Source organism: Meriones unguiculatus, chromosome 9 (genome assembly GCF_030254825.1).
Source record: "Meriones unguiculatus strain TT.TT164.6M chromosome 9, Bangor_MerUng_6.1, whole genome shotgun sequence".
Taxonomy (NCBI): domain Eukaryota; kingdom Metazoa; phylum Chordata; class Mammalia; order Rodentia; family Muridae; genus Meriones; species Meriones unguiculatus.
Window position 1 is genome coordinate 51,738,148 of NC_083357.1, and position 26,991 is coordinate 51,765,138.

General features: G+C 46.6%; 1 protein-coding gene across 2 annotated transcripts; it reads right to left on the reverse strand.

Moving 5' to 3' along the window:
• Nucleotides 1-11,267: 11,267 nt before the first annotated feature.
• LOC110550029 (polyadenylate-binding protein 2) lies at nucleotides 11,268-26,991 on the reverse strand. Of its 2 annotated transcripts, XM_021639603.2 has the most exons (7): nucleotides 15,195-15,548; nucleotides 14,707-14,821; nucleotides 13,993-14,060; nucleotides 13,279-13,385; nucleotides 12,385-12,472; nucleotides 12,154-12,305; nucleotides 11,268-11,394 (listed from the first exon to the last, which is right to left on the reverse strand). In XM_021639603.2, exons 1-7 carry the CDS (start codon nucleotides 15,531-15,533, stop codon nucleotides 11,355-11,357), a joined length of 909 nt encoding a protein of 302 aa, XP_021495278.1. In that variant the 5' UTR covers nucleotides 15,534-15,548; the 3' UTR covers nucleotides 11,268-11,354. The 2 variants fall into 2 exon arrangements, with proteins under 2 accessions (XP_021495278.1, XP_060247178.1); XM_060391195.1 differs by lacking the exons at nucleotides 11,268-11,394; nucleotides 12,154-12,305; nucleotides 12,385-12,472; ... (2 more) ...; nucleotides 14,707-14,821; nucleotides 15,195-15,548 and adding exons at nucleotides 22,230-25,037; nucleotides 25,532-25,971; nucleotides 26,448-26,535; nucleotides 26,840-26,991.

Here is a 26,991-nt window from a genome sequence, read left to right on the forward strand (position 1 = left end):
CCCCCATTGCTTACAGCAACTGAGTGAACACTCTTCAGACAAGAAAGTGCAGACCAAAAAAAGATGCAGAGAAGTATAAAAGCGGGGTGATCTGCAGAAAAGTATCACACAGCAGCAAAGTGCACAGTGACTGACCACTCCGCTCTGAAGGGGGTTGGGGATCAAAGGTCAGGGTGTTGGCCAGCTTAGTATGGAGGTCAGAGATGACATCTCGCTGCATCTCACAAGGTGGAAAGTGCAAGAAAATTCTCAGGGGTATCTTGTTTTTATAGAAGCAGAGCCCTGTGCCTTACCCAGCCTCCAGTGACCCTCACACTGGGAAATAGCTTTCAATATATAAATATGGGGCTACAAACATTCAGACCATAGCAGGTCTATAGAGTCAGACAGGAAAGGCTCCTTGACAAAAACACCTTTTAAACAGGGGTACTCAGGAGGCTGAGGCAGGTGATCTCTATGAGGTTGAAGCCAGCTTGGTCTACACAGCAAGTTCCTGGCTAGCCAGGGCTACACAGATAACCTCATTTTGAGAAGAGTTTCCAAGTGCACTGAACTTGCAGACTACAAAAGCAGGATGAAAATTGCACTTCTGGAGCCAGCAAGATGACTGAGAGGGTACAAGTGCTTGCTGCACGGGTCTGGGGTCCTGAGTTCCATCTTTGCCCCCCGCATGAAGGTGGGGTAGAACTGTCTCTGCAGAGCTGTCCACCTGAGTCATGACAACTGTGTATCCCCTCATCATAATTTTAAAAATTAGAGCTAGGTGGTGGTGGCAACACTTTAAGCCCAGCACTTGGGAGACAGAGGCAGGTGGATCTCCGATTTTAAAGGCAGCCTAGTCTGCAGAGTAAGTCCAGGGCAGCCAGGACTACACAGAGAAACTCGATCTCATCCACCAACCCCACCAAAATAGCTATAATGCTAAAATCAGATATGGTGGTTCACACCTTTAACCCCAGCAGCCAGAACCACAGTATGTTACCATAAAGAACAGAAATTGATTTCTCAGTTTTGGCTCAGTGGCTGGGAGTGCTTGCTCCTACGTGTGCCCACCTGAGCTCAACCACTAGGACCTACAAGGTGCAAGGAGGGAATCCACTCCTTCTACTTGTCCTGACTATAAAAACAAATTTTAATGGAAACTTGCAGATTTTTTGGAAGTTTTTTGATGGCATACAAAACAGAGGTATGTCAAACTGATACCGTTCTTCAGTAAGGCCTCTTTACGGAATGACCCTTTCTCTTTTTGTAAAGAAACTTTCTGTTTTATTTTGTTGTTGAGACAGCGTGTCTTGTGGACGAGGCTTGAGCTCACTATGTATCTGAGGATTATCTCTGCTTCCCAAGTGCTTGGAGTTTAGATGTGAGCCAACTCATGGGGTTTTTGTTTGTTTGTTGTTTTGTGATGCTATGGGTTGAACCTGGGTCTATCCCCCAACTGAAATGTACTTTTTGCAAAAGGAAGATGAAAGTATCTAATTTAGAAAAAAGTCTAAGGGACTTGGAGAATTGAGTGGGTGAAATATTTAAATGAAATCAGAATTCTGAAAGCCTGTGGAGGAAAAGATGAAGTTCAGGGTTAGTCCTAGTGTTAGTATTTATTTAAAAATGATGCCACATACAACAGATCTGATAGGAAAGTTTGTTGAATGGGGGCAGAGAGAAAGGGAAGAATGACCCTTTTTCTATAACAATTTTGATACCCTTAACAGAAACCACATCTGGGAAATGCCCGAAAAATACTTGTTTGAATAAGTGCTTGTCAATAAGCCTAGAGAGGAAAAAAGTGTGGGAACTTCGTGACTTGATGTATCTTTTTGGTTTTGTTTTTGATATAGCTCTGGATTTCCTGGAACTATGTGGACGGGGTGGGGGTGGGGGACTTGAACTCACAGAGGTCACCTGTCTTTGCCTCTGGAGTGCTGGGGTTAGAGTCGTGTACCACTCCGCTCAGCCGACTTGGTGTACTTCCTTAGTGTCTACAGTGAGGGTCTGTGTGTGATGGAAGATAAGCCAAGACAACCCGTACATTTTAAGACAGAACTTCTCTGAACGGATTGCTATTAGAAGAGAGTGCACCCTGCCATGGTAGTGCTTGCATTAGTCCCACCATTTGGAATACAGAGCCAGGTGGATCTCTGTGAGTTTGAGGCCAGCCAGAGACCCTGTCAAAAAAAAGTCCAAATCTAGGGCACACCTTAGTCACAGCATTTGGGAGGCAGAGGCAGGCAAATCTACTTGAGTAGGAGGCCAGCCTGATCTACAGAGTAAATTCTAGGACAGCCAGAGAAATCCTGTCTCGCAAACACAAAAGGCCAGCGGCAGTGTGATCCCAGCACTCAGGGAGGCAGAGGCAGGTGGATCTCTGTGAGTTTAAAGCTAGCCTGGTCTCTAAAAATTGAGTCCAGGAGAGCCAAGGCTACACAGAGAAATACTGTCTTAGAAAACACACACACACAAACAAACAAAACGTCTCCAAATCTTTTTTCCTTAAATACCCTTCCTCCACAACAGAACTCCAATAACATGCTTACTCCTATCCTTCAGTTCACCAGGATTGATGAACAGAAATAATCTACCAAGACCTGAGTTTTTCCAAGAATGATAACTTTCGTTCCATGCTTCTTTCTGCCTATAAAGCACAGAAAAGGAAATAGAAACCAGGAGGTTGGGGAAAGAATACTGTTTTACCTGCCTTGTCCAGGACAACAAGAGCCATCCCCAAGGAGAACTGGCATTTTAGGCACATATTAAATGGCAGGTACAAATTATATACTCAGGGAACTTGCAATTTAGTGGGGAAACAAAAGAGTGCAATTAGAGAGGATCCTCACTGATTATAGCCAAAGAATCAAAAGCATCATCCCTAAGGTACCTGCTTATACTCCGAAAGATGCCCATGAGCGATTTTTTCTTTTTTCTTTGTTTTGTTTTGTGTGTGTATATATATATGTGTGTGTGTGTGTGTGTGTGTGTGTGTGTGTGTGTATAAAACATTTAAGAGTACTCTATCTGTGTGCCAGAAGAAGGCATTAGCTCCCAGTAGAGATGGTTGGGAGCCAGCATGTGGTTACCTGGATTTGAACTCAGGACCTCTGAAAGAGCAGAGAGTGTTCTCAATTTTTTTTTGTTTTTTTTTTAAAATTATTTAAAAATATTTATTTTTTTCTTCACAATTTATTCATTATATATCCTGATTGAAGCCCCCTCCCTCACCTCTGCCTGTCCCACCCTCCCTCCTTCTTCCCCTCATCTCTTTCCGATAGTCCACTGAAAGGGGGAGTTCTCCACTATTGCCATCTGCCCATAGCTTGTTAAGTCTCATAGGACTGATTGGATCCGCTTCCTCCATGAGCTGGCAAGGCTGCCTCATCAGGGGTGAGTGGTCAGAGAGCACTGAATTCATGATAGAGGCAGCTCCTGAACCCAAACAATAAACACTAAAGAGGATCCTAGAGAGGATGCTTAAATCTCATTCAGAATGGCAAACGGGATAGACAACAGAAGCAGTAGAAAAGAGGAAACAGGATGGGAGTCTACTATAGAGGGTCCTCTGAACCCTCTACTGTAGAGGGTTCACCCAACAGGGGATGCTGAGACTCAGGGCCAAATTTTGGGCAGAGCACAGGGAGTCTTAGGGAGGAAGAGAGGGGTGGGATTAGAGGGACATTGAGGGGGCAGAAAATTAACAAAACTAAAAGATCTGAGCCCAGAGGGTCCTGCAGAGACTGATGCACCAACAGAAGACCATGCATGGAGAGGACCTAGACCCTCTCTGCTCAGATGTGGTTGATTGACAGCTCAGTCTCCATGTGGATCTCTGAATGAGGGGATCAGGTGCTACCTATCATGAACTCAGCAGAGAGTGTTCATAACCACTGAGCCATCTCTCTAGCTCTGTGTGTGTGTGTGTGTGTGTGTGTGTGTGTGTGTGTGTGTGTGTGTTTAAGACAGGGTTTCTCTGTGTAATGGAGCCCTGGCTGTCCTGGACTTGCTTTTATAGATGAGGCTGGCTGGAACTCACAAAGATCTGCCTGCTTCTGTCTTCAAGCACTGGGATTAAAGGCATGAACCACCACTGCCTGACTTAAAAAAAATGTATATATATATACATATATATATATGTATATATATACACACATAATGGGACTTTCTTTGAGACCACCAGCAGACAGGATAATGACCCAGAAACTTGTTATATTTATTATAAACTAAGGCACTGCAGCTGGGCAGATGTTCAGCTATTGTAACCTGACAGTACTGGCCTGGCCTACATACTGCCGTGTGGCCCATTAGCTCTCTTCAATCCCTTAGTCTTCTTTCTTCGTCCATGTCTCTCTTGTACCTGACTCTTTGCCACAGTTCCTACCTCTGCCAGATGTCCAGCCTTCCTCTCCTGCCTTTGCTATAGGCCCTTCACCTTTTTATTAAACCAATCAGAAGGTGTTGGAGGAGGAAATGTTTACAGAATATGATGCAGCCAAAGAATAACACTACAAAGTCAGGCCTGTACTCAGGTCTCTGCTGGTACAGACATCAGCATTTGAATACGCAAAGACAATCTTTACACAGCGCACGAAAAGATTAGCCCCAAACTCCTTTTAGTCCAATAAAAGAGTATTCTTCTAACATCGATAAACTATATACTATCTGGTAGGAATTACATTTACAATGTCCAGTCCATTTGTATTTGGCAATCTTGGAAAACATACTCTACTATCTGTCCTATCTTGGTGAGTCCAAAGTTTTGTACCTAAATCACTTTCTATCGTTATTAAAGCTTTATAGTCTCTAACTTTCATAACTTGCACTTAACAACCTAAAAACATCTTTTTAGGCATTAAAACATTTTGTTAGATCCTTCATAACTTAAACTTTTATGTCTCTCAACCTTAAAAGCTTTACATATTTTTTATGAGTTTCTTTTCTGAATTTGGTAACAAGGAAAATTGTAAGACTCTCTAGTCTTCAACCCCATCAGAGAAGGATAAATATTACCTGAGTAAAGAAGACATGAAGAGCAAGAAGCTTCCAGAACTATAGAAATAACAGAGACTGCTGGTTGCCTGGACAGTCACTAAAGATTCCTCTGCAATGCTGGAGCGTCCATCTCTGCTGCCTACTGGCCCAGAATATCTGACAGACTTTTCTGTGAGGTAAGAGTTATGATGAGTTATGGCTTACCTTGTCTTGGTAAAGTTCAGCAGTCGGCTTCCTCTCTGTCCTGCTGGCCCACAGCTTGGACAGCATGCTGTCAGCAGTTGAGGTAAAGATGGTGTTTTACCCAGTGGCTGGCTTTGCCACATTTGAAGCAAACTCCATGTGGAGGTTCTTTAATGCCTATCATCTTCTTTGAAGTAGAATGCGGGTGCTGGCTGGAGCAGTCATGTCTCACTGTCAAAACGCCTTTTATTATTAAAAACATCTTTAAATATCATATTCTGTAGATCTCTGAAGTGTTTGAAGACCATCTGTCTATCTCAGTTACATCAGAACAGGCAAGTGTCACTTGTTTCTAGCTATTTACTACCTGTTTAACTTTATATCTGATAACTTTTTATCTGTTTAGCATTTATAGGAGGCTAAATAAAGCTTATTTTTGTAATTAAACTTGTACCTAACAAGACTACGAAGTTTGGTAGACTGACTACTAATTTGCATTTCTTTTGGCTGAGTTCTAGCCATATATATGTATGTATTGTGTTGTAGCAAAATATAACCTTAAATTTGTAGCAATATAAAAAAACCTATACCAATGTAAAATATATGAGTCTTGTTGTTTTCTAGTCTAAAAGTAGATTTAATAATCTACCCCTTTATCCTATCATTTCTATACCTTTTTTCTTTTCATCCCTTCTCCCCCTTTTCCTCCTAACACTAGACAGAAGAAAAAGGATAGAGGAAAGAAAAAGAAAGAGATCCCTGAATCTAACCTCCTTTCTCCCTTACTTTGTTTCCTCCCTGATCAAGACCATTAACAACTTGCAACCAAACCCCTTTACACAACAACAAACATCCATCACCCACAAAATGACCACAAACCAGCCACACCATGTCTTGGAATGGGCATCATTCTCTTAAAATTGCTGCCTGCTGTCTGGGAGCAATGGCATCTTTTGGAAGAGCTGAGAAAACTAGGATATTGGCCAGACCCTGGGCGAGCTTAACTTTATCATTTGTTGTCCAGTCTCTGTGTGACAAGGAAGTTGCCAGGCCTAACTGAAATCCTGGGAGAGCAGTCTGTGAAGCTGACCCATCTTAATTAGCTATCGTAAAGTTGTTCTGGATACAGATTTTTGAGGAAACAGCTATTGAAGCAATCTGTGAGGTTGGATCATCTGGGCTATTTGTCTAGTCTTCATTGGTGTCTGGTCCTTTTTGTTCTGAAAACATACAAACTTTTAAAGGTGATATACATTTCTGTGTTAACACATGGGAAGTGCGGTGTGTACAAGTCAGCTAAAGATTATTTTCTGCCGTATGTTTGAGCAAGTGAAAGGCATCAAATTTACAAGTCTTTTGGACTATTTAACTCTCCATCTGTGCCATTTGAAAGGATGGCATGTAATAAGTTATGAAGACTCTGTAGCCAGCAAGACTATGCATAGACATTCATGTCTCAGCCAGTCTTGAGTTATTCTCATGTAGAGGAATCAGCATTTACCTTGTTTTGTTATTCTTGGCTTCTTCATGTCTGCAGCCAAGATTTTCAGGATGTCTCCCTTGATGAAATCTAATCTTAATTAACTTTGAAGTATTCCATAGCTTTATTCCTCCTGTGGAAACAAAGGCAAAACCTCTCCTACAATGAAATACATTTCCTGATTTCCATTCTGAAATTAAGACATCCTTATAATATATAGGATGGTTTAATTCAGCCGTTTTCTCCATAGTCCAATGCCTCTCAGCAGCTGTTGTTTTTTAATCATTAACATTTAAATTTGTTTGTTTGTTCGAAACGGAGATTCACCTGCCTTTGCCTCCCTGAGTACTGGGATTATAGGCATGTGCCACTACGCCCAGCTCCAATCTCTTTTCTGTGGCCTCCACTGCAGCATTTAATTTTTCAGTCTTCTCCTCCTCTAAGTCTGCTTTATTCTGATCTTTCTTAAAAAGGACAGATGAAGCTGCAATCATTACCAAAAATTAATTATTTGTTTGCTGATAATTGAAACAAAATTATGTGGGATCCATTTTTTGTTTGCTTTGTTTTGTTGGTTTTTCTCTGTGAAGCCTTAGCTGTCCTGGACTTGCTTTGTAGAACAGGCTGGCCTTGAACTCACAGAGATCTGCCTGTCTCTGGAGGCCTCCCTGAGTTCTGGGATTACAGGTGTGTGCCACTGAGCCCAGATCAGTCTGTGACTGTCTATGTTTAGCATCTAGACATCTCTCAGATCTTTCTCTCCTTCAAAGACTTTACTTTTTATTTTCAAATTAAGTATTTCTTTCTAGGACTGTCTACATTCAGTTGCTTTTCTTTTTTCAGCGTGTAAGCATGTTTCAGAACATCCTGTACCTGGTCAGAGGCTCTTTTGTAGTTGGGATTTCAGCTTCTCTGTCATACAGCAGCTCCATGGAAAGTACTCTTTCTTCAGTTCCAGTGTGTATGCAACTCTCCACCAGTACGGAAATCAGCATTTGAGTAATACAAAGACAATCTTTACACAGTGCACAAAAAAAAAAAAAAAAAAAAAAATCACCTCAACAGTCCCCTTTCCTCTCTCCAACCTCTTTCATGTAGTGTCAAATTTGTGGCTTTTCTTATTGTTAGATACACACGTGCAAATAGTAAGTACAGCCTTCTCAGTCTGCGTAGTGTTGCTCGTATGTATATGAATTTAGGGCTGACCACTTCCTATTGGATAACCAGTTAGGGTAATAATGCCTGGGGAAGACCATTTCTCCCATTCCCAGCATTCCTTAGTTGTCAGTAGTTGTCCCGGCCTCTTCCATGTTAGTGTCTGTTGGTGTTATACTTGTTCAGATCTTGTTTAGATACCCATTTTTGTTGAGGTAACACACATGGGTGAACTTTCCCCATCATTTCTAGGAGACACAATCTCACAGCAGATTTCCTGATTCTCTAGCTCTTACTATCTTTCTGCCATATCTTCTGTGATGGTCCCTGGGCCTTATGTATGGGAGTTGTGTTGTGGAAGTATCCACTGGGGCTGGGAACCCCACGGTCACTTTTTTTTCCTGCATTTTTGATTGGTTGTAATTTTCTGTAATGGTCTCTGACAAAAAGAGAAGCTTATCTGATGAGAGGTGAGAGCCACACGTCTCTATGGGTGGAAAGTGTTGAGGAGAGTCAGGAATTACCTGCTATTAGCAAAGACCTCCCTAGCCACAGAGAGTTGGCAATGTTCCCACCAAGCATTATTTCCCTCCTGTTGAGCAGATCTTAAGTCCAATTACAGAGCCATTGGTCACCACCAAGATATGAGGGCCATCATTGCACCCTTAGGGTTCGTGTGCCTTGCTGGTCCTTGTTGTGGTTCACAGGTGTTACAGCTTCGTAGGACTATTCTTTCCCTTGGATGCTTAAAAATTAGTCCTCAGGGGAAAAGCTCTTAGGTCATACCCAGCTTGGACCTTCCAGCTTCTGTGGTGGCACACATCTTTAATCCCGGCACTTGGAGGCAAAGGTAGAAGGATCTATGAGTGCCAGCCTAGGTTACATAGTGAGCATATCTCAAAACTGTACACACACATTTTCTTCTGGAGCGTTAGTGCATACCTTAAAACACAGCGATGGGAGGCAGAAGTAGGCAGATGGCTGAGTTCTAGCCAGTCTGGTCTCCTTACAGATAAGCTCGTGGCCCTCCAAGGGTATATAGTGAGACCTTGTCTCAAAACAATTTGAAGGGATTTTTCAGAACTATTTAGCGGCCCCTAGTGGTAGGTGAGACCAGGTCAGTATTTATTCGTACAAGTTGAGTGTTTCACAACCTTGTTTTGTTTTTGAAACTGTCTCATTATGTCACTCTGGCTGTCCTGAAACTATGTGGACCAGGGTAGCCTCGAATTTAGAGTTCCACCTGCCTCTGCCTCCCAAGTGCTGGGATTAAAGGCATGCACCACTATGCCTGAGCTTCACTTCCATATTTTTGGTGACCAAACCAAATAGCCAGTAAAAGCCCTTACCATGGAACCTGACAAAGGTTTGATCCTCAGAACTTCACAAAGTAGTCCTCCTCATGACCTCCATGTTTGCTTTGGGACACATGCTTCCTGTCCACTAAGAATTTAAAGCAAGCCTAGTGTGGTGGCACACACTAATCCCAGCACTGGGGAAGGCAGAGGCAGACAGATCAACAGATTGCTGTCCTTGGAAGCCAGCCTGGTCCACAAATCAAGGACAGCCAAGACTACGCAGAGAAACCCTGTATGGGAGGAGTGTGGGGGGAGGGGGGAGGCAGGGACAATAAAAATGAGCCATACTCTCTAGCCCAGGCTAGCCTAGATCTCTGTACAATCCTCTTAATTCAGCATCCTAAAAGTTGGGTTTGGTCCCATGTTCACCACATTCAAGCTATTATTGTAACATATGCTGAACTCTAGACTGCTTCCGGTTAACCAGCCTCTGCACAAGTCCCCAGATATTAGGTATTTCAGCTTTACTTCAAGACAGGAATTTAAACAAGAGGTAGTACAATGAGCAAATACTAAATGACACTGGTGGTTAATAGTCTTGCAAGAAGCATGCGATGTTAGGGCTTCATGGACACAGAACACACCTGAGTTCTAAACACCACATAAGTCAGAGGCAATATCAAGTCATCAGAACTAGTAACAGGACAGAAATGCAGAGGCTAATACACCTTGGGTTGGAGTGATGGCTCAATGGTTAAGCAGTGACTGACTACTCTTCCAGAATACAGGTTTGTTTGCCAGTACTCACAACCCCCAGGCTAGGGATTCAAACATCTTCTGGCCTCCACAGATGCAAATACATACATATAGGCAGAACTCCTTAACAAAACCGTAGAACCTTTCTTTACAGTAGAAAATGCAATACCCAACATTCAAGTCTGACACTACAATATTAAAACTACAGCCCTCTCTGGCCTATGATTCTAGACAAGCTGGTCTTGAACTCAGGTCTACCTCTACCTCTGAGTGCTTGGGTTAAAGGTGTATGACAGTTAAGTTTGGCTCAGGAGATCTTTGCAGTTGACCTTGTTTTGGATTCGAGTCCATCTTGAATCACAAAAGGGTTAACAAGACCCAAAGTGGACATACAGACTATCTGCATGAGACAAGATCTATAGGTCCACCTGCCTCTGCCTCCTGACTGGGGCACACTGATCATTCTCAATGAAGTTGTTCTTTTACTGCCCAGAAGACCCGTCACCCTCAATTGAATACAGTATAGTTAGCTGTAATTTAATTTCTGACCCTCTCTAAACACCAGCACTTCCCCCTGAAGTAGCAATCATCTGTGATTTAAGAGAACTGGAATGTAATGATATTCACACTCAAAGGGCTGAACAATTTTTTCATAAACAACTTTATTCATGACACATTATTTAAAAAAAAATTCCCATCCCCTGGAAATGAGTTAAAAAAAAATAAACAAAAGCCACCGCCCACCTCCCTGTTCCCACTTCCTCCCATTCCCTCCAAATAAAAGGGAAAAAAAAGGTAAAGAAAAAAAATAAAACAAAAACACCTGAAAAACAAAAACACCCCCAAACTCCCCAAAACAAAGTAGTGCATTTCCCCAAGGGTGAGGGGATTTACACTGGAGCCTCTGGGAGCGAGATCTTCCGGCTACAGAAACCTGCAAAGAAAGACACTCAAAACAGAAAAAGAAACACAAAAGGAAACAAAATAGATCACCAGGCAAACTGGAGGGGCAGGGAGCCGGAGGAAAGAAGGGTAGGGTGGGCGTAGACCTGGTAGGACAGGAGCAGGCAGGCAGGGACTGCAAAAGGCAGGGAGAAGACGAGGGAAGGAAACAAGCTGAACAGTTTGGTGTCCTTCCAGAGCCCTGGGTAAAAAAAAGCCCTCCTACCACCCGTGCCCACCTACCCTTGAGCAGGCCCAAAGAGGATGAAGGGGAGCAGGGAAACAGGGAGCAGCTTGCACAGTTGAGATGTGTCCATGGCGAACCCCCAGAGGGAATATGTAGCCCCTGCCCCACTCCCTGGGTCTCCCCTACTCCCCAGCAGGTCCCTCCTCACAGTTAGTTACGGGATTCTCCCCCTCCACAGTATATCTTTTTTTTTTTTTTTTTAATATTTTTTTCCATCAAGGTCATCTTCTGTTTTTCTTTTTTTTTTTTTTAATTCTTTTTTTTTCCTTCTTTCCTCTTTTTTTCCTCTCTCTCCTCCTAATACACACTTTTTTTAGTAAGGGGAATACCATGATGTCGCTCTAGCCCGGCCCCTGGAAGAAAGAAGGAGAGTTAGGTGTTAACAGGGTTACTGGAGAGTTCAGTGCAAGACCCTCCCCGGGGCCCACAACTGCCCCAGTGACTGAAGGGAGCAATGCAAAAGTGAGGCCTCAGTACCAGCAATAGCAGAGCTGGCAAACTGGGGGACCTAGAGTGGGAAAGGGGGCAAGGACACACATCTAAGATACTGAGGGACAAGAAAAAGGATCCATTGTTTATCCAGTGCTCCACAGCTCTTAAACCCTATCTGGTAAAAAAAAAAATAAAGGCAGGGTTTATCTTAATTTACAGTTTAAATGCAAGGACAGAAGGAAAGCAGAGCCGCACTACGGAGCCACTTGGCCATGGCCATCAAACAGCTACCCGTGGAACAGTCCTCCCACTCAACTGGGGGAGGATCAGTCAGGAGCTGGATCCTTCCAAGCATGGGAAAGTAACAATGTCCAAGCAGCACCTTCTCTACCCTGGGGCCTTATTCAGTGTAAACACTTTCATGGCCACCAATTCCCAAAGGAAGAAGGCAGAGGGAAGAAACACCTCAGAACTAATCTACCCTCTTCACGGCTGCTCAAGAAAACACAGAACTGGCCTCCTCAACTGGCCTGCAACTACTTCTTACTCTGCACAAGCAGGAGGACCATGTCCCTGGAAACCAAAGGGAGGACAAGGGAGCAGGGATCCTCAGATCAGGAGAGAATGAGGCCTAAGCGCTCATGGGAGGCGGGAGAGAGGAGCAGCCCATCTATCCTGACCTGTAGATTCGACCCCGGGGCCTGCTGTTAAAACCACTGTAGAATCGAGATCGGGAGCTGTTGTAATTGGTAGTCCGGGCACGGTATCGAGCACGAGGGAAGCCCCGGTCTGTTGTGCTGATGCCTGGTCTGTTGGTTCGTTTGGGAATCACCTGCAAAGGGCAGAGGAGAGAAGGCCTTGGAGTCAAGCCAGGAGAGGGTACAGAATGCCTAGGGAGGCACTGTGCTTACCTTGATCTGTCTTCCTCTAAACAGGGACTCATCTAAGGCCAAGGAAGTCCTCACAGACTCTTTGTCTGAGAACTCTATATATGCAAACCTAGAAAGAATAATTTGGCATTTTATCAGACTTTACAAATAGCTAACAGGTTAAACTTGTAAACAGTTAACTGGAATACATGTTAACATTTTAAAATAATAACAGTATTTATACAAAATTTCCAACTATTTAGGCATAGTGAATACAGTTTGCAATCCCATGACTTAATAGGCTGCAGAAAGAGAACCTAAATTCAAGACCTGTTCAAGAACAGGGTTCCAGACCAGCCTGGGCAACCTGAGAGACCCTGCTGCACAACAGAAAGTTTGAAAAGGTGTGAGTCTGTGATACACCTCAGTAAGAGGGCTTGCCCAGCATCCATCCTGAGTCTTGAGGTTCTCCAGGACCACCAAATTTACAAACAAGCCCATGCATAGCCAGCTGGATGCTGGCCTCCCTTTCTAATTTACAACCCCACTCTGCCTAGCCTTTAATTCATTAATTTATTATCTGGTCTCTGAAGGCATTTATTTAATACACAGCTGCTGATATACAGACAACTTAAGTAAAACCCACACACCTTTACTCCCAGCTCCGGGGAGGCAAAGGCAGGTGGATCTGAGTTTGTGGGCAGCTGGTCTACAAGGCTAGTTCCAGGATAGCCAGAGAAACCCTGTCCCGAAAAAAGACAAAACAAACAAAAGCCTAAAAATGGGAGTCAACAATGCTTGAGTAAATCAAAAGTAGAGCACAGGCAGCATATTCAAGGTCCCGGGTTGGACTCCCAGCTCAGAGAGTGATAGTATGAAGAATGTCATGTACTTTTACACGGTGGCTAGCAAGATCTCCATTATTCCCGTACTCACCCTTTGGGATGGCCACTAAACTTGTCACAGAGAATAGTAACTCGGTTGACTGAACCGCAGCCATGAAAGTGAGCTTCCAGCTCTTCTGCTGTTGCACCATAGTCCACCTAAGGAGACAGTTCAGTTCTGAGAAACTCCTTTTTGAACACGCATTCCTGCCTACACCCTTTAGTCTGGGTCCAAGGCAAATCAAATATGGTTCTCTAAGATAATCCCCTTTCTTTCAACTCTAGAAGCTATTATTTCATCACCTTTACCCTCAACCTTTTCCCTGCCACACACCTCCAAACCCCAAACTGCAAAACAATTTCTGGACATTGCTTTCAAAATTATTAAATAACTCCCTCAATTAAGAGCGTACTCTTAGCAGGATGTGGTGGCATATGCCTGTGATTCCAGCACTCAGGGGGAGGCAGAGGTAGAGAATGGACCTCTTAAATTCTGAGGCTAGCCTGATCTACAAAGTGAGTCCAGGATAGCCAGGGCTACACTTGGAAACTGTCTCAGAAAAAAAAAAAAAAAAAAAAAAAAGGAAGACAAAAAGAAAAGAGAGAATGCATTCCTATAACGCCAGTATTCAGGTGGCCGAGTCTGGAGAATCACTTTGAATGAGTGCAGTCTGAACTACGCCCTATCATAAATAAATAAATGAATGAATGAATAAATAAAAGAAGGCCCCTCTAACCCCAAATCAGATTCCTCCCTAATACACACATTGCCGACATAGATCGATCGGGCATCAGCTTCCATCTTCTCCTCGAGGGACATGATCACTGGGCCAGCTTTAAGAGAGAAAAACATTTCTAAGCAAGCATGTTTTCTGCTGGAACAATAACTATTCACTTCCACCATTAGGCTAAGATTTTTATCTGTTCTGCTATACCCGTTACTTAGATAGAACCCCAGTACATAGTAGGTTTCAACATACATTTGAGAACTACCCCTAAAAACCAAAGTAAAAAAAAAGGTATACGAATATACGTTCCCCAAATCAAGCCTCTATTCGGCTTTGGATGAAATGCCTCAGAGTGAAGAAAACTAAGATCTGACATTTTTAGATTAAAGAGGTCCCTCACTCACAACCATCAGGAATCTTGTAAGTCGTAACTAAAGGGTCCCTAACTGAAAAGTATTAGACTGAAGGTCAAACGCCAGCTGGCAATCTCCACAACAAGGGTACAGACAAAGAGACACACACTTATAAACGAAACAAAGGAAGGCACAAGCCCATCACCCCCGAAAGGAGCTTGTGTCTAACAAAGGTCAGTAGCACACATAATGGACTATGACCACAGCACCTGCCCAGAGAAACTGCTCAGACAAGCAGCTTCAAGGTCCCGAGCGGCTACAGGCACTCTGCGGTCCTCCCTCCCACCGCCCTGCCGACCGGAGACCCGGGCGGTGCGTGCGGACGGCCGAGCTACTCACCATTGCCTGGGGGCGGGCTCATGTTCATCTGCTTCTCCACCTCGTTCTGTAGCTCCTTCAGCTTCTCAGCCTCTTCCTCCATTTCCCTGACTCGAGCTTTGATCGCTTCTAGCTCCTACAACGAGTGAGCGGGGCATGCAGAAGGTTAAGCACCCACGGGCAAGGGCTGCGCCGTACATTTTGTCTCGGCCCGGCCACAGCCACGCTCGGCCATTTCCCTCGCCTCGTGCGAGGGTCGTGACTGAAATTTTAAAATAATAAAAAAAACACGCGCAAAAAAAATAAATAAATAAAAAGAGAGAAGAACCACATTACCTCCTCCGGGGCCGCGCCGGGCACCCAGGCTGCCCCATCAGCCCGCTCACGAACGGCCCCGGCCCGCCACCAGCCACGTTCTTCCACGCCCAACCCCACCCCCCGCCGGCCTCCTCCCGCCCGAGCTGCGGGCCTCCCGTGACCCGGCCCGCTCGCCGGCCTCCTTCCCTCACCGGGTCCTCAATGGCACCGTCCCCGGGGTCGGCCTCGACCAGCCCCGGCTCTTCCTCCTCCTCCTGACTGCCGGGGGCTCCCGAGCCGGGCCCAGGACCCGGAGCTCCCGGAGGGGCGCGGGGCCGGGGCGGCTCCTCTTCGGGCTCGGGCTCCGGCAGCAGCTCCCCAGGCTCCAGCTCCTCAGACTCCAGGCCGTTCCCGTAGTCCCCTGCGCCCCCCGGGTCCCCCTCCCCGGCCTCCCCACCGGCCCCGGGCACAAGATGGCGCCGCCGCCCCGGCCCGGAGCCCCGACCGCCCGCAGCCCCCGCTGCTGCTGCCGCCGCCGCCGCCGCCGCCATCGCCGCTCAGACTGGGGCCCGCCGCTCGGCGATTGGAGAGCTGAGCCGGCCACGCCGAGGACTCATTAGTCAGTCAGCCTGCCCGTCACCCCGAGCTCGAATACTACTGGGGAATTACACTTGGCAATCAGACGAGACCCCACCTCTAAGGCGGGACACTGCGCCAAATTCTCTGATCCCGGTAGGTGAAATGTGCCTGTCAATCAACACACCCCACCTCCTGTGGAGCCCTTAGGTAACAATACGGCCGCACTGTGACGACCTTCCGCTCATCCTCCGCCCGTGGGCGGGCCCACAACATGGAGGATGCTCTGCGATTGGCCCCCGACTAGGAAAGTGCCGAGGACCAATCTTCCAAAGACCTCACCCAAGCGGCCCGTTCTCGGATGCCGATTGGCTTGAGGGATTCGCCGGGCTGACACCCGTTGTGCGACAGGTGAACCTTGCTCCCGAAAGGGTTGTCTAGCCGGGGTGTGCTGGCGCACGCCTTTAAATGCCAGTGCTCACAAAGCAGAGGCAGGCGGATCTTTTGTCAGTTCAAGACCAGGCTATTTCTATAGAGTGAGTTCCAGGCCAGTCAGCACTACGTAGAGACGCAGCTTCTCGAAAAGCGGCAAAAATAAATAAATAAATAAAAGCCCCAGCCAAGGGAGTCTGAGGTCACATGACCGGCCAGGCCCTTAAGTGTAGGAGTAGGGACCCGTCTTGACGTTATTACTGACAACCTAAGAATTAGAAGTGGAGGCTGTGAAAAGGAGGGAGTGGTCTTTTTCCCAACTTACGTTACTGGCGTCGACATCCAAAGTGATACCTCATTAATCCTCACCCAGACCTGCCAGCTTGGGAGGTGTGTTCTGAATCGGTCTTTTTAGACCTTCATTCCCGCTTAGCTTCCGGCCTGTTTTCTTGCCTAAACTGTTACACTAGCCCTCTGTTTCCTGGCCAGCTGACGTGTCAAAGTTCCTTACTGTGGCCTTAGGGATAGTTTGCAAGTGTCATCTCTACACTTCTCGTTCCATGAGTGTACCTGAGGTCCAGATTCTGCCTCTCTATATGCCGTTTCTCCCTTACATGTGCAAACCTCCGTGAAAACATCTCCCACCAGCTTTCCCATCCTAGCTTGGGACAAGTGGGCCTGTCTCTACTGCACATTTAAGGATTCTGCGCTGCTTCCTAGCTAGGTGATGAGTGCCTGCAGACAAGGGGTCAAGTCCTGTTTATATTTGATTCCATAAGTGGTGATACACTAGGCAGAGTACACGTTGTGCGAAGGCTCCTTGCAGCTTCTAGGTGCCATCTTTTATCCTCTGCAGTCTCCTAGCTTGCAAACCCCGCGTGAAGACCCCAGACGAATTTCTCCACGCAGGCTCTCAAGACAGCTCTGCACTAGTACCCACAAGAGCTGGCCCTGGAGAAGGCTGGATTCCCACACTCCGGTAGAATGTCCACACATTTGTAGGAGTAAAGGGCAGTAGTCTAAATCTGCAAGAGGCCTTTTTGTAGACAAACCAAACTACAAGTTTGAGGGGTGGGTTCACACAAACAACCAAAAAAACGTGGCTGGAACAGGGGCTGGGGGCAAGAAGTAACCCCTCTAAGCAAGCCGAAGGCAGAAGCATCACTCATTTTACCCCACTGTGGCCCACATCTCAGTGCAATTCCTTACCTCAGGAGATTGGGAGCTGGGAGAAGAGTCAAACTGCTGCTGCAGATCCATCAGAACTAAAGTTGATCTCCAAAGACAAGCACCAGATGAGTTCCAGGGGAAGGTCTCTTCTGCAGATTCCAACCAATTCAAACTCTGAAGGTTTTGCTGGCGCCCAATTTAAGCAAGCTAACTAAGGGAAATGAGAGTAGCAAATGCCTCTGTGTTGGGATGGTGTGGCTGAGAGCTGAAGTCTCAATGATGAACTCTGGCTGGTCTGAAGCTCAATATATACTCCAGGTTGGCCTTAATCTCATAGAGATCCGCCTGCCTCTCCCTCCCAAGTGCTGGGATTAAAAGTGTGTGCTACCACGCCCATCTATTAAATACCTTATAATTCTACTTTTGGTGAGCCCGTGATTACTTAACTGGCACTGTTCCTTATGGGTGGATTCTGACCTTCATAGGAAAGTATTTCCAAAACTGTATTCCCCTAAATTCTTTGGATTTAAAAAACTGTGTGTGTGTGTCTGTGACAGGGTTTCTCTGAGTAGCCCTGGCTGTTTTGGAACTCCATCTGTAGACCAAGCTGACCTCAAACTCAAAGATTCTTTTCTTTTCTTTTTTTTTTTTTTTTTTTGCGTGTATCTGTGTGTGTTTCTGTGACAGGGTTTCTCTGTATAGCCCTGGCAATCTGGAACTCCTGGTCTGTACACCAGGCTGACCTCAAACTCAAAGATCTGCCTGCCTCTGTCTCCCAAGTGCTATTCTTTTCGTTTTTTCTTTTCGAAACTGGGCCGTACTATGTCGTCTGGCCTCAGCTTGAGATCCTCCTCCCTCAGGCCTCCTGAGGTTATAATTTTCTCAGCATTGTGGTACACCTGTGTAATCTTAGCACTGGAGAAGCGGATGGAGGGGAAGTGCCAAGGCCAGTCTGAACTACATAGAGAGCACCAGAGTGACTAGCTAGAGCTATCCAACAATAACCTGTCCCCAAAACAACAACAAAACACAAGAGTTACAGGTGTGGTGGTGCAAGCCTTTAACCCCAGCATTTGGGAGGCAGGCACCGGCAGAGCTCTGTGACTTCGAAGCCACCCTGGTCTACGGAGCAAATTCCAGGACAGCAAGGCCACAGTGAAACCTTGTCTTAAAAAACAAACAGAAGCACAAGAGTACTTGTATTCTTATAAAGGACCTGAGTTTGGTTTCCAGCAGACATACATATTAAATTTTTAAAAAAATTTTAGAAGAGTTAGGTATGGTCACATTCTCCAGTATTCCTAGCACTAGGGAGGTGGAAGCAGAAGGATCTGGGAGTTCAAGGTTAGCCTAAGAGAGCCATGGCAAGCCTGGGCTACATGAGACCCTGTCTCAAAAAAGAAAAGAGGCTGGGGGAGGTGGTGCATGACCTTAATCCCAGCACTCAGGAGGCAGGGGCAGGTGGATCTCAGGTGGATCTCTCTGAGTTGGAGGCCAGCCTGGTGTACACAGTGAGTTCTAAGACAGCCAGGGCTACACAGAGAAACCCTGTCTTGAAAAAAACAAAAACAAATAAATAAATGAATAAGCAAACAAGCAAACTCTATTAAGTATGATGCTGAAAACTAGAAAACTGTAAATTCCAGAAAGAGACAAAAAAGTAAGCAAACCATAGTATCCAACAAAAGGTTATTTTGTACCAGAAAGGGTTTATACATATTATGTAAGTTTTTTTGTACCTTTTGTCAGAAACAAAATATGTCAAGTCAAAGCAGTAGAATACAAAATTATATATCAAATATGACTGCAACTATATATATATATATTTTTTTTGTCTTTTTATTTTTTGAGACAGGGTTTCTCTGTTTTCCTGGCTATCCTAGAATTAAATCTGTAGACAAGGCTGGCCTTGAACTCAGAGATCTGCCTGCCTCTGCCTCCCAAATACTGGTGTTAAAGGTGTGTTCACTATTGCCTGGCACTCTCTTACATTTTAAATGAGGTTCCTAGAAAAATGTAAGACTATTTGTAGCTTCCATTATATTTCACAAGACAGTATTAACATAAGACTTGGAGCCCAACATTTTAAAAAAAACTTATTACTTTATATATCCATATATGTGTGCCTGTGTGAGTTTATGTGTAACACAAGTAGGAGCCCACAGAAGCCAGAAGAGGGTGTCAGATTCCCTGGAGCTGGAAGTCCAGGTAGTTGTGAGCTGCTCTGTAGGTACTGAGATATGAACCCAGGTCCTCTGCAAGAGCAGTAAGAACTCTTAATGCTGAGCTATCTTTCCGGCCCATAGTCTCTACTTAGGAGATCTGGCATCTTCTAATGTGGTCTGGCCTTGCTTGTATTAACTTCCTAGATCAGACCTTGCATGAAAGTAGGGTGGCCATTTAAATGTAAAAGGGCTTCTGCCAGGCTGCTCATGTTCCGTTTTGACTGGATAACTTTTAAAACATTCTATTTATGTATGGGTGGGTGTGTGCTGGTGCCCACAGACACCAGGTGTCTGACCTCCTGGAGCTGCAGTTGGTCTTAAACTACCTGACACAGATCCTAGGGCCTGAACTCTACACAGAGCAGCAAGTGCTCTTACCCCATCGCCATTTCTCTAGCTCCACTGACTAGCTAATTTTATCATTTTTTTTTTCTTTTTACACTTAACTTATTGGAGGGGGAACATGTGTGTCATGGCCCTTGTGTGGAGGTAAGTGGATCAGGACACCCTTTCCACCACGTGAGATTGAATTCAGGTTGCCAGGCATGGTGGCAAGCACTGTGACCCCGAGTCCTCTCACCAGCCTGCTAAGTGGCTGAATCTTTGATAAAGGGCCTGCTTATGTAGCCCTGGATGGCTTAGAATCCACTATGTAGAGAGACTGGCCTTCAACTTTTGGTGATCCTCCCACCCCTTGAATTTTGAGATTGCAAGCAGACAGATGGATGGACCGAGAGATAGATAGATGGATGGATGGATGGATAGTTTGCTATCGCACTGGGCTTGACTGGGTAACTTCTTAAAAACTTTGTATCTGAGAAACTTGCTTTAAGGTGCATTATCAGATGTCTACGTTCATTAAATCAGAAATTCTGACAGAACAAAATCTACCCACCTGACAAAACCACAAATGGTATCTTGATCTACTCTTGCTGAAGTCTCTGTTTAAATAGGGAGGCTCACACACATATATAAAATGTGATCTTTCACACATCCACATGCTATTTTCTTACCAATGTTAGTTTTACAGGAAAATATACAAATGTTTTCCATGATAATAATTGTATTTTTTTCAATTATACCATTGGTGGTTTTACTTGTCACCTTAGACATCTGATTTAAAATTAGATGGTCACACGTTTCCACCTTTGATCCTATTTAAAGCAGTATTTTTAACAGGGTCTCCCATGTCAGCCAGGCTAGCCGTGAACCTCCAGAGAGCTGCTTGGCCCTGCCTCCCTAGTGAAAGGAGTAGGCCACCACACCCCACACATGGTAATCACTGTCTTCCCACACATTATGAGATTTATTTAGTTTTTGTCTGATTCTCTTACTTTAAGTGTAAAAAGCAACATGTGAGCTGAGGCTTGTCTTTCCATTCTCTTTGCCTGTGTGCCTAGAACTGTGCTAAATAACAGAAAATTGGTGAACATTTTCTCTGGAGTGAGTGATGAACGAAAGCAAACATGTAATTCATTGTTATGTTTGCTGCTCACACTTTCTGTTGCCTGTGTTGAGCAGTGTCTCATATAAGCTGCAATGGCACTGAACTACTTCTCCCAAAGGCTGGGATTATGAACCCGCAGCACCACATCCAGCTTCTGGCTGCATTCTTATTGTTTACATGCCTCCCGGTAACTAGATTTAAGGCTGTTTTTTAAATTTTTAAACAACCCAGTTAGACACAGTGGCACACCTGGAATGGCGACTCTGTGAGTCTGAGGCCAGCCTGGACTACAAGCAAGATCCTGTCTCAAGAAAGAAAGAAAGAAAGAAAGAAAAAGCAAACAAAAAATTTATAAAGAATGTCTATAATCTATCCACTTGTCAGGAACTGTAGTTTTGGGTCTTGTTCTTCCCCTGACAATGAGTCTTAGCTTGCAGCTCAGGCTGGCTTGGAGCAGACTACGGATGTCCCAGCCAGATCTACACTTGAGGTCCTTGCACCTCAAGTGTACTAGATTTACAGCATGAGCAAGAACTACCCCAACCCAACCTCCCTACCCCTGCTGCAGTGTTCAGAAACTGTAACTAAGTGTTGCCCAATTTTATTAAAAGGGCCATCTGGATGAGTTTGCATTTACAGGGAACTATATAAGAAAACAGTCATCTGTCCTCTTGGACAGCCTAAAGCTTAGCAATCAGATCATGATAAAGTATTTGGCCTAAATTGTAATGAGGCTGATAGAGCAAACCTAAGACCTTCAAGATCCCCACTTGGTAATACTAAAAGAACAATGGAGATAAAATACTCCATTTGCCATCAATTATGTCACTAAGTATCTTTCCTGAAAACTGTGCCTTTGAGTAACTATAAAGCTTTTAATCTCACTGTCTTCCAGATTGCTCTGGCTGCCAAGAACCTTGCAGCTGAGTTTACAGCCTAGCTTTTGTATTTGAGAGTATTACTTAAGAATGTCCTCCATGCATTAATTACTTTCTGCTTTCTGATAATTGGTTCAGAGACAAGGTTTCACGAAGCCTTGTTGGCCTTGAACTCACTGTGTACCTGGGTGGCCCACCTTCCTGTCTGCCGGGATTACAGCTGTTGCCACCACACCACGCCAGGATGTTTGAGGAGGGGGTTGGTGAATGTAAGAAGGCTCCCGATGTACCTCATGCCTGCACCTTCTTCAGGCTCCAGCTGGTACAGAGTTCTTAAGTTTCAGTGTTTGGCCAGGTGGGGTAGGTGTGAAATCTTTTTCTCAACCTCAGTACTTTCCCAAATTCCTATAACTCAAATTATTTCCCTTAGCAAGGTCATGGCCATAAGAAATGACTGGTTTAATGAGAGTTCTAAAACCAGGCTGTACAGTATAGAAGTCACAAAACCCTGTTCAGTACTTCTCATTAAATTTCTGGGCTTTATTTATTTATTTTTAATACGACCATTACATATTACACAAAAATAAAAGTCAAATGAACTTGGCATTTATAAATTATTAAATAAAAATACAGGAATATATATTTATATTTATAGAGCTTTTTCTCTTCTTCTAAACTAACCAAATCTGTTCTCCTGCCGTTTATGATTTAAAAAAGTAAAATAGTATATGTACGCCCTAGTGTAAGTGGGGAGTGGGATTAATAATTGCAGGACTGAGTTGCCCCACTTCCGCTCTTTCCTTGGCCTAAGCGAAGTCCCTATCTGTCCCTTTGGGCTCTGGAGAGCAAGAACATCCTCTCCACCTATTTAATATTTGAAAAATTATATCCATTTCCCTCGTTTAAAAAAAATGAAATGGATTTAAAAATTGGGAGCCATACTCAGCCTTCTTGGCCAAGAGCTAATCCCAAGGAACTATATGGCTCTAAAAGACAGTCCCTGGTTCTCCCTGACAGAAGAGTCTCTGGGTTGCCACTGGCCCTTAAAACGAAGGGCAAAACAGGCCATAACTCCCCACTGTGGTCCCATCTAAGCTAAGCTTCTGGGAATCCAGACCACGACCACGCCCTTCACCCTATCCTGACATGTTGCTCCTCCACCCCAGAGAAGGCTTGCGAGCAGAGCACGCTGCTAACCCCCCACAGTTCCCACTGCTCCTGTTCGCTAACGGCCCCCAGGAATGCTAACCTGGGTTGGTATCCCATGGGAAGAGTGGAGCAGAGTCTTCCCTGACCTTGGAGGAGCACAGGCTCCGGTTGGAACGGATGGTCTAGTCAGTGGTTTTCTAACTTGTTTCAGCAGCAAAGCCCTTACCACAAAGAAAATCTTACCCTGAACCCCGATACATAAGACAGCTACAGGAGAGCTGTTCTGTCTGAGGGCAAACTGCCCAGCCCTCCACTCCTCATCTCCCTAAGGACTCCTGAGGCAACCCCGGGACACATCGGGGCTCTGCCAAGCAGTTTGAAAACCACTGGCCTGGTTTGTCCTGAGCAAGTCAGAGCCTCCCACTCCAACTGCTGGCCACAGACAGCTCTGAGTTTCTTAGATCAGCACACTCAAAACAGACCAACTGGCACATGCAGTCTCCCACATCCCTACAGACACCATCGAAAAGTGCAACCCTCTCTCCAAAGCAAAAGTCTGGACTAAACACCTGAGGCCAATTTGGTCCCACATTCTAGCACACACAATATGATGCCACATTCTAGGACCAAGTGAAAAGTCAAGTCGGCTGTGGTCTTGCTAAGTTGATCAGTGCTCGGGATCAAGGGTAGGGTTCTAGAGCACTATGAACAAAGTCAGCACTGGAGAGCAGCAATGTTAGCACCTTGGAAAGTGCAGCAGTGAGGTCTGGCTCAGGGCATGCATCTGGAGTGAAGAATTCCTCCCTCATAAGAAAAAGCTATAGTGTGATCTGTTCTAGAGGACTGGTCTGTGGGTTCTAATGTCAGCATCTGCAGGGACAATAACACCTGTGCAAGGAGCATGGCCTCAAAAGAAACAGAAATGTGTTTAGGTCATGGCAGGTACTCTAGAACCCATATACCTGGCCCCTGATAAAGCAGCACCAAAACCCACCACACAGAATAGGCCAGTCAAGGAAGTACCTGTCACCACCACACCCAAGGGGCTCAGAGCTGGAATGGTCCTCTCCAGGCATTGGCAGTCTCACCGAGACAGTTCAGGACCCAAACTGAATTCTAGATCAGCATTTAGGTCCTATCTTCCAAGGGAAAACTAGAGCCCCAATTTAGAGTTTCAGCTGGATAGAGAGGTCCTAGAAAGAGGCAACACCTGAGGCACCATTGTGCCCCCATTAGAGGGGAAGGTGGCAGGTAGGTCCTACTACCCACGCTTCTACCTACCTGGGCTCCACAGCCTTACCCTCTGTCAGCCCAGGTGCGAAGATGCACACAGAAGGGGGACAAGAAAGAACAAGGCCAGCTGCAGAACTCTTCTCTCCAAAGCCCCTGCCAACAACCTTCAGCAGCGCCAGCGCCCTAGTCTAGACACACTCTTCCTCCCTCAGCCTGCAGGCCTAGGGTCAGGGGTAGGGGCGGAGGGGAGAGGGGCAGTGAACTGGCCCTTGTTCTTGTCACTGCAAGAAGGAATGTTTTCTCTAAGTGTTCCATCACCAGCGCCGACAAACAGCCCAGCATGCACATGAGCATGCACGCGTGTGCCCAAGCAACCCACAGCCACAGCCACCACATCCGGTCACCTGATCGCCAAGCTGCCATGCCAAAGGGAGGTGTAATCCAGGTCCCCTCCACCCCACTCATCTAATGGAGACACAACTCTTCAAAAGAAGCCCGCCTCTCTTGGAGCTACACGCCGTGTTCTGGGTAGTCGTGTGCCCATAACACGGGCATGCTGCTTGTCCCCCCCCCAAGCCCTGGGAGGACTCCGTCTCCTGGGCTCCTGGCCTTGAAACATTCCTTAATGTCTCCAACTCATTCTTGCCGCCACCTGCCTGGCATGCTCCCTCACACTCCACCTTCCCTGCCCTTCTCGGTTCCATGACCATCCAATTTCTTCCGAGGGCAGTCTCTATTCTGTCCCAGCTCTCCTGGCCCCTAGCCACACCTAGCCCCACCTGGCCCTCGACTTTCTCACTTGCTGGCAAAAAAGGCCCCTACGGTTACCAGGGCCCCCAGAGCCACAGCCCCCGTCAGCACTGTCCTCACTGATGCCCAGTTCCCCTCCCGCAGACGCCGTGCCTCCTCCAGGGCCCCGGCCCCGTACAGAGCTGTGAACTCCGCCTGTGGGAGAGAAGGGAAGTGGAGAAAGAAGGAGAGGAGGGGTATCAGGAAAGGAGAGTGGAGAGAAGAGGGAAGGAAGAGTTCCAGTTCCATCCGCTGTGAGCTCTACCCCGCACCCAGCTCCTCCAGCCAAAGCTCCACTGCCTACCGGCCTGGCCCCGAAGACCCCCCCCCTCACCCCCGCCCTGGCTCCTCTGCACTGTCTGCCTCCAGGGAGCCCCATCCTTTCCTTGCAAAAAATTCTGTTCAGAACTGTCATCCTCTGCTAAGGCTTGCCTAGCCCCAACCCATCCCTGACCCTCCCCACCATTCAGGCTACATGACTCAGGGGTCCCGCTTGACGCTCTCAGTCTGATTCCACTTAAACAGGGGAACTCAGCCCTGATGGCTCTTCCCCAGCACAAATGCCCCGGCCTTCCACCACAGACCCCATCTCCCCACGAAGACCAGCTATGCGGAGGGGTGAAGAGAGCAGCAACTGAGAAGCTTCTTACCCAGCCCCCACTGCTGTGGATCCAGTCAGCCAGGCGTGTCTCCAGGTAGGTCACCATCCAGTCTTGCACCTGTCCCACCAGTGGCTCCATTTCTTTGTTGACACTCTCAGCACACAGGGCAGCCCCAAAGACAAAGAACGCCACAAGACGGCCCCAGTTGGGGCCCCCTTGGAAAAGTTCGTCAGAAACCTGGGTGAAGCGTTGCTGGGCTGAGCCTGGGGTCACGTGTAGCTGGGCGGCCAGGTCAGAGAAGGTGCGCCGGAACCGGGTCTCAAATTCGTCTCCGGCGGCCCGCATGGCTTGATGCAGCGGGTCTGCTGCTGGGCCTTCCCCAGGGCCTGCTCCACAGACATAGCCCTTCTGCCTCAGCTTATAGCCTACAAAGTCAGCCACGAGAGCCCGTGTGTCTGGGGCTGAGGCTGGGGTCGCCATCCGGGCGGCTGAAAGGGGCAAGGATGACAGACTGACATAAATATATAGAAAATACTGAAAGAGACCCAGAAGGGACACTTGCTATTGGGCCAAGCTCCTGAGATAGAGGCCACCAGGCAGGGACAAGCAAGAGCAAAGGATTTAAGCCACCGGGTAGGTTCAGAGCATAAGCAGCTGGCCACGTATAACATGTCAAATTAAGTGTGCAACAGGAAATCTTATTTTTAGACTACTTCAGATTCCTTTCATACGGCAACAGCAGCTCTATGACACCTCTGTGCGCGCCTGTACACACACACACACACACACACACACACACACACACACACACACCTTTTTGGCTACAGGAAGAGGCTTAGGACCTCCCCAGGAGCAGGATGTGAAGATGTTGGCAGAAGCACAAGATAGGGAGGAGACAGAGACTGAAGAGCAAGATGGGAAAAGCCAAGGGCTGTAATGGGGCAGAAAGGAAGAGGATACTTACCCAGCCTGGATGGCAGCTCTTAGGACCCAGTGCTGGTGGCAGGGAGCCCCCGGCTGAGGCCTTTCATTCTCCCGGCCAGCGTGGAGCCCTGAAAACGGGAGGGAGAGAGAAGAACTAGGTGAGAAAGGCCAGGGATCAGGGTCTGGCCCGGAAAGGACTGGAACTGCAGCTCCCGGGACTGGGCCCCTCCCTGCTTCCACCGCTCTGCCAGCTGTGTGGCCGATTCCATGTTTAATGCCTGCCCTCCCGGGAAACCCGGGACCACGGGCTTCCTGCCGACACCATCTCTACTCCCGGTTCCCCCAAGAGCAGCCCAAAGGCCCAGCTCCTCCCACTCCCCCACCCTTAGCTGGTCTCCAACCCCGCCCGCCAGCCAGGTTAGGGAATCTCACGGGTCAGGCCGCAGCCGGGATCCGGAATCCGGTTGTTTCCTGGTGGAGGAGCTGGGAGGGAGGGAGAGAGGGAGGAAGGGAAGGAAGGAAGGAGGGAGGAGGGGAGGGCAGGGAGGGAGGGCCCGGCGCCGGGTGATGATGGGACCCAGAGA

Excerpts from the sequence above, each read along its gene's own strand:
- LOC110550029 (XM_021639603.2), bottom strand. The coding sequence starts at position 15,533 with ATGGCGGCGGCGGCGGCGGCGGCAGCAGCAGCGGGGGCTGCGGGCGGT. Across the intron at positions 13,386-13,992 it reads GATCGATCTATGTCGGCAAT|GTGGACTATGGTGCAACAGC; the intron begins GTGTGTATTAGG and ends CTGTCTCCTTAG. Across the intron at positions 12,306-12,384 it reads TTAGAGGAAGACAGATCAAG|GTGATTCCCAAACGAACCAA; the intron begins GTAAGCACAGTG and ends TGCCCTTTGCAG.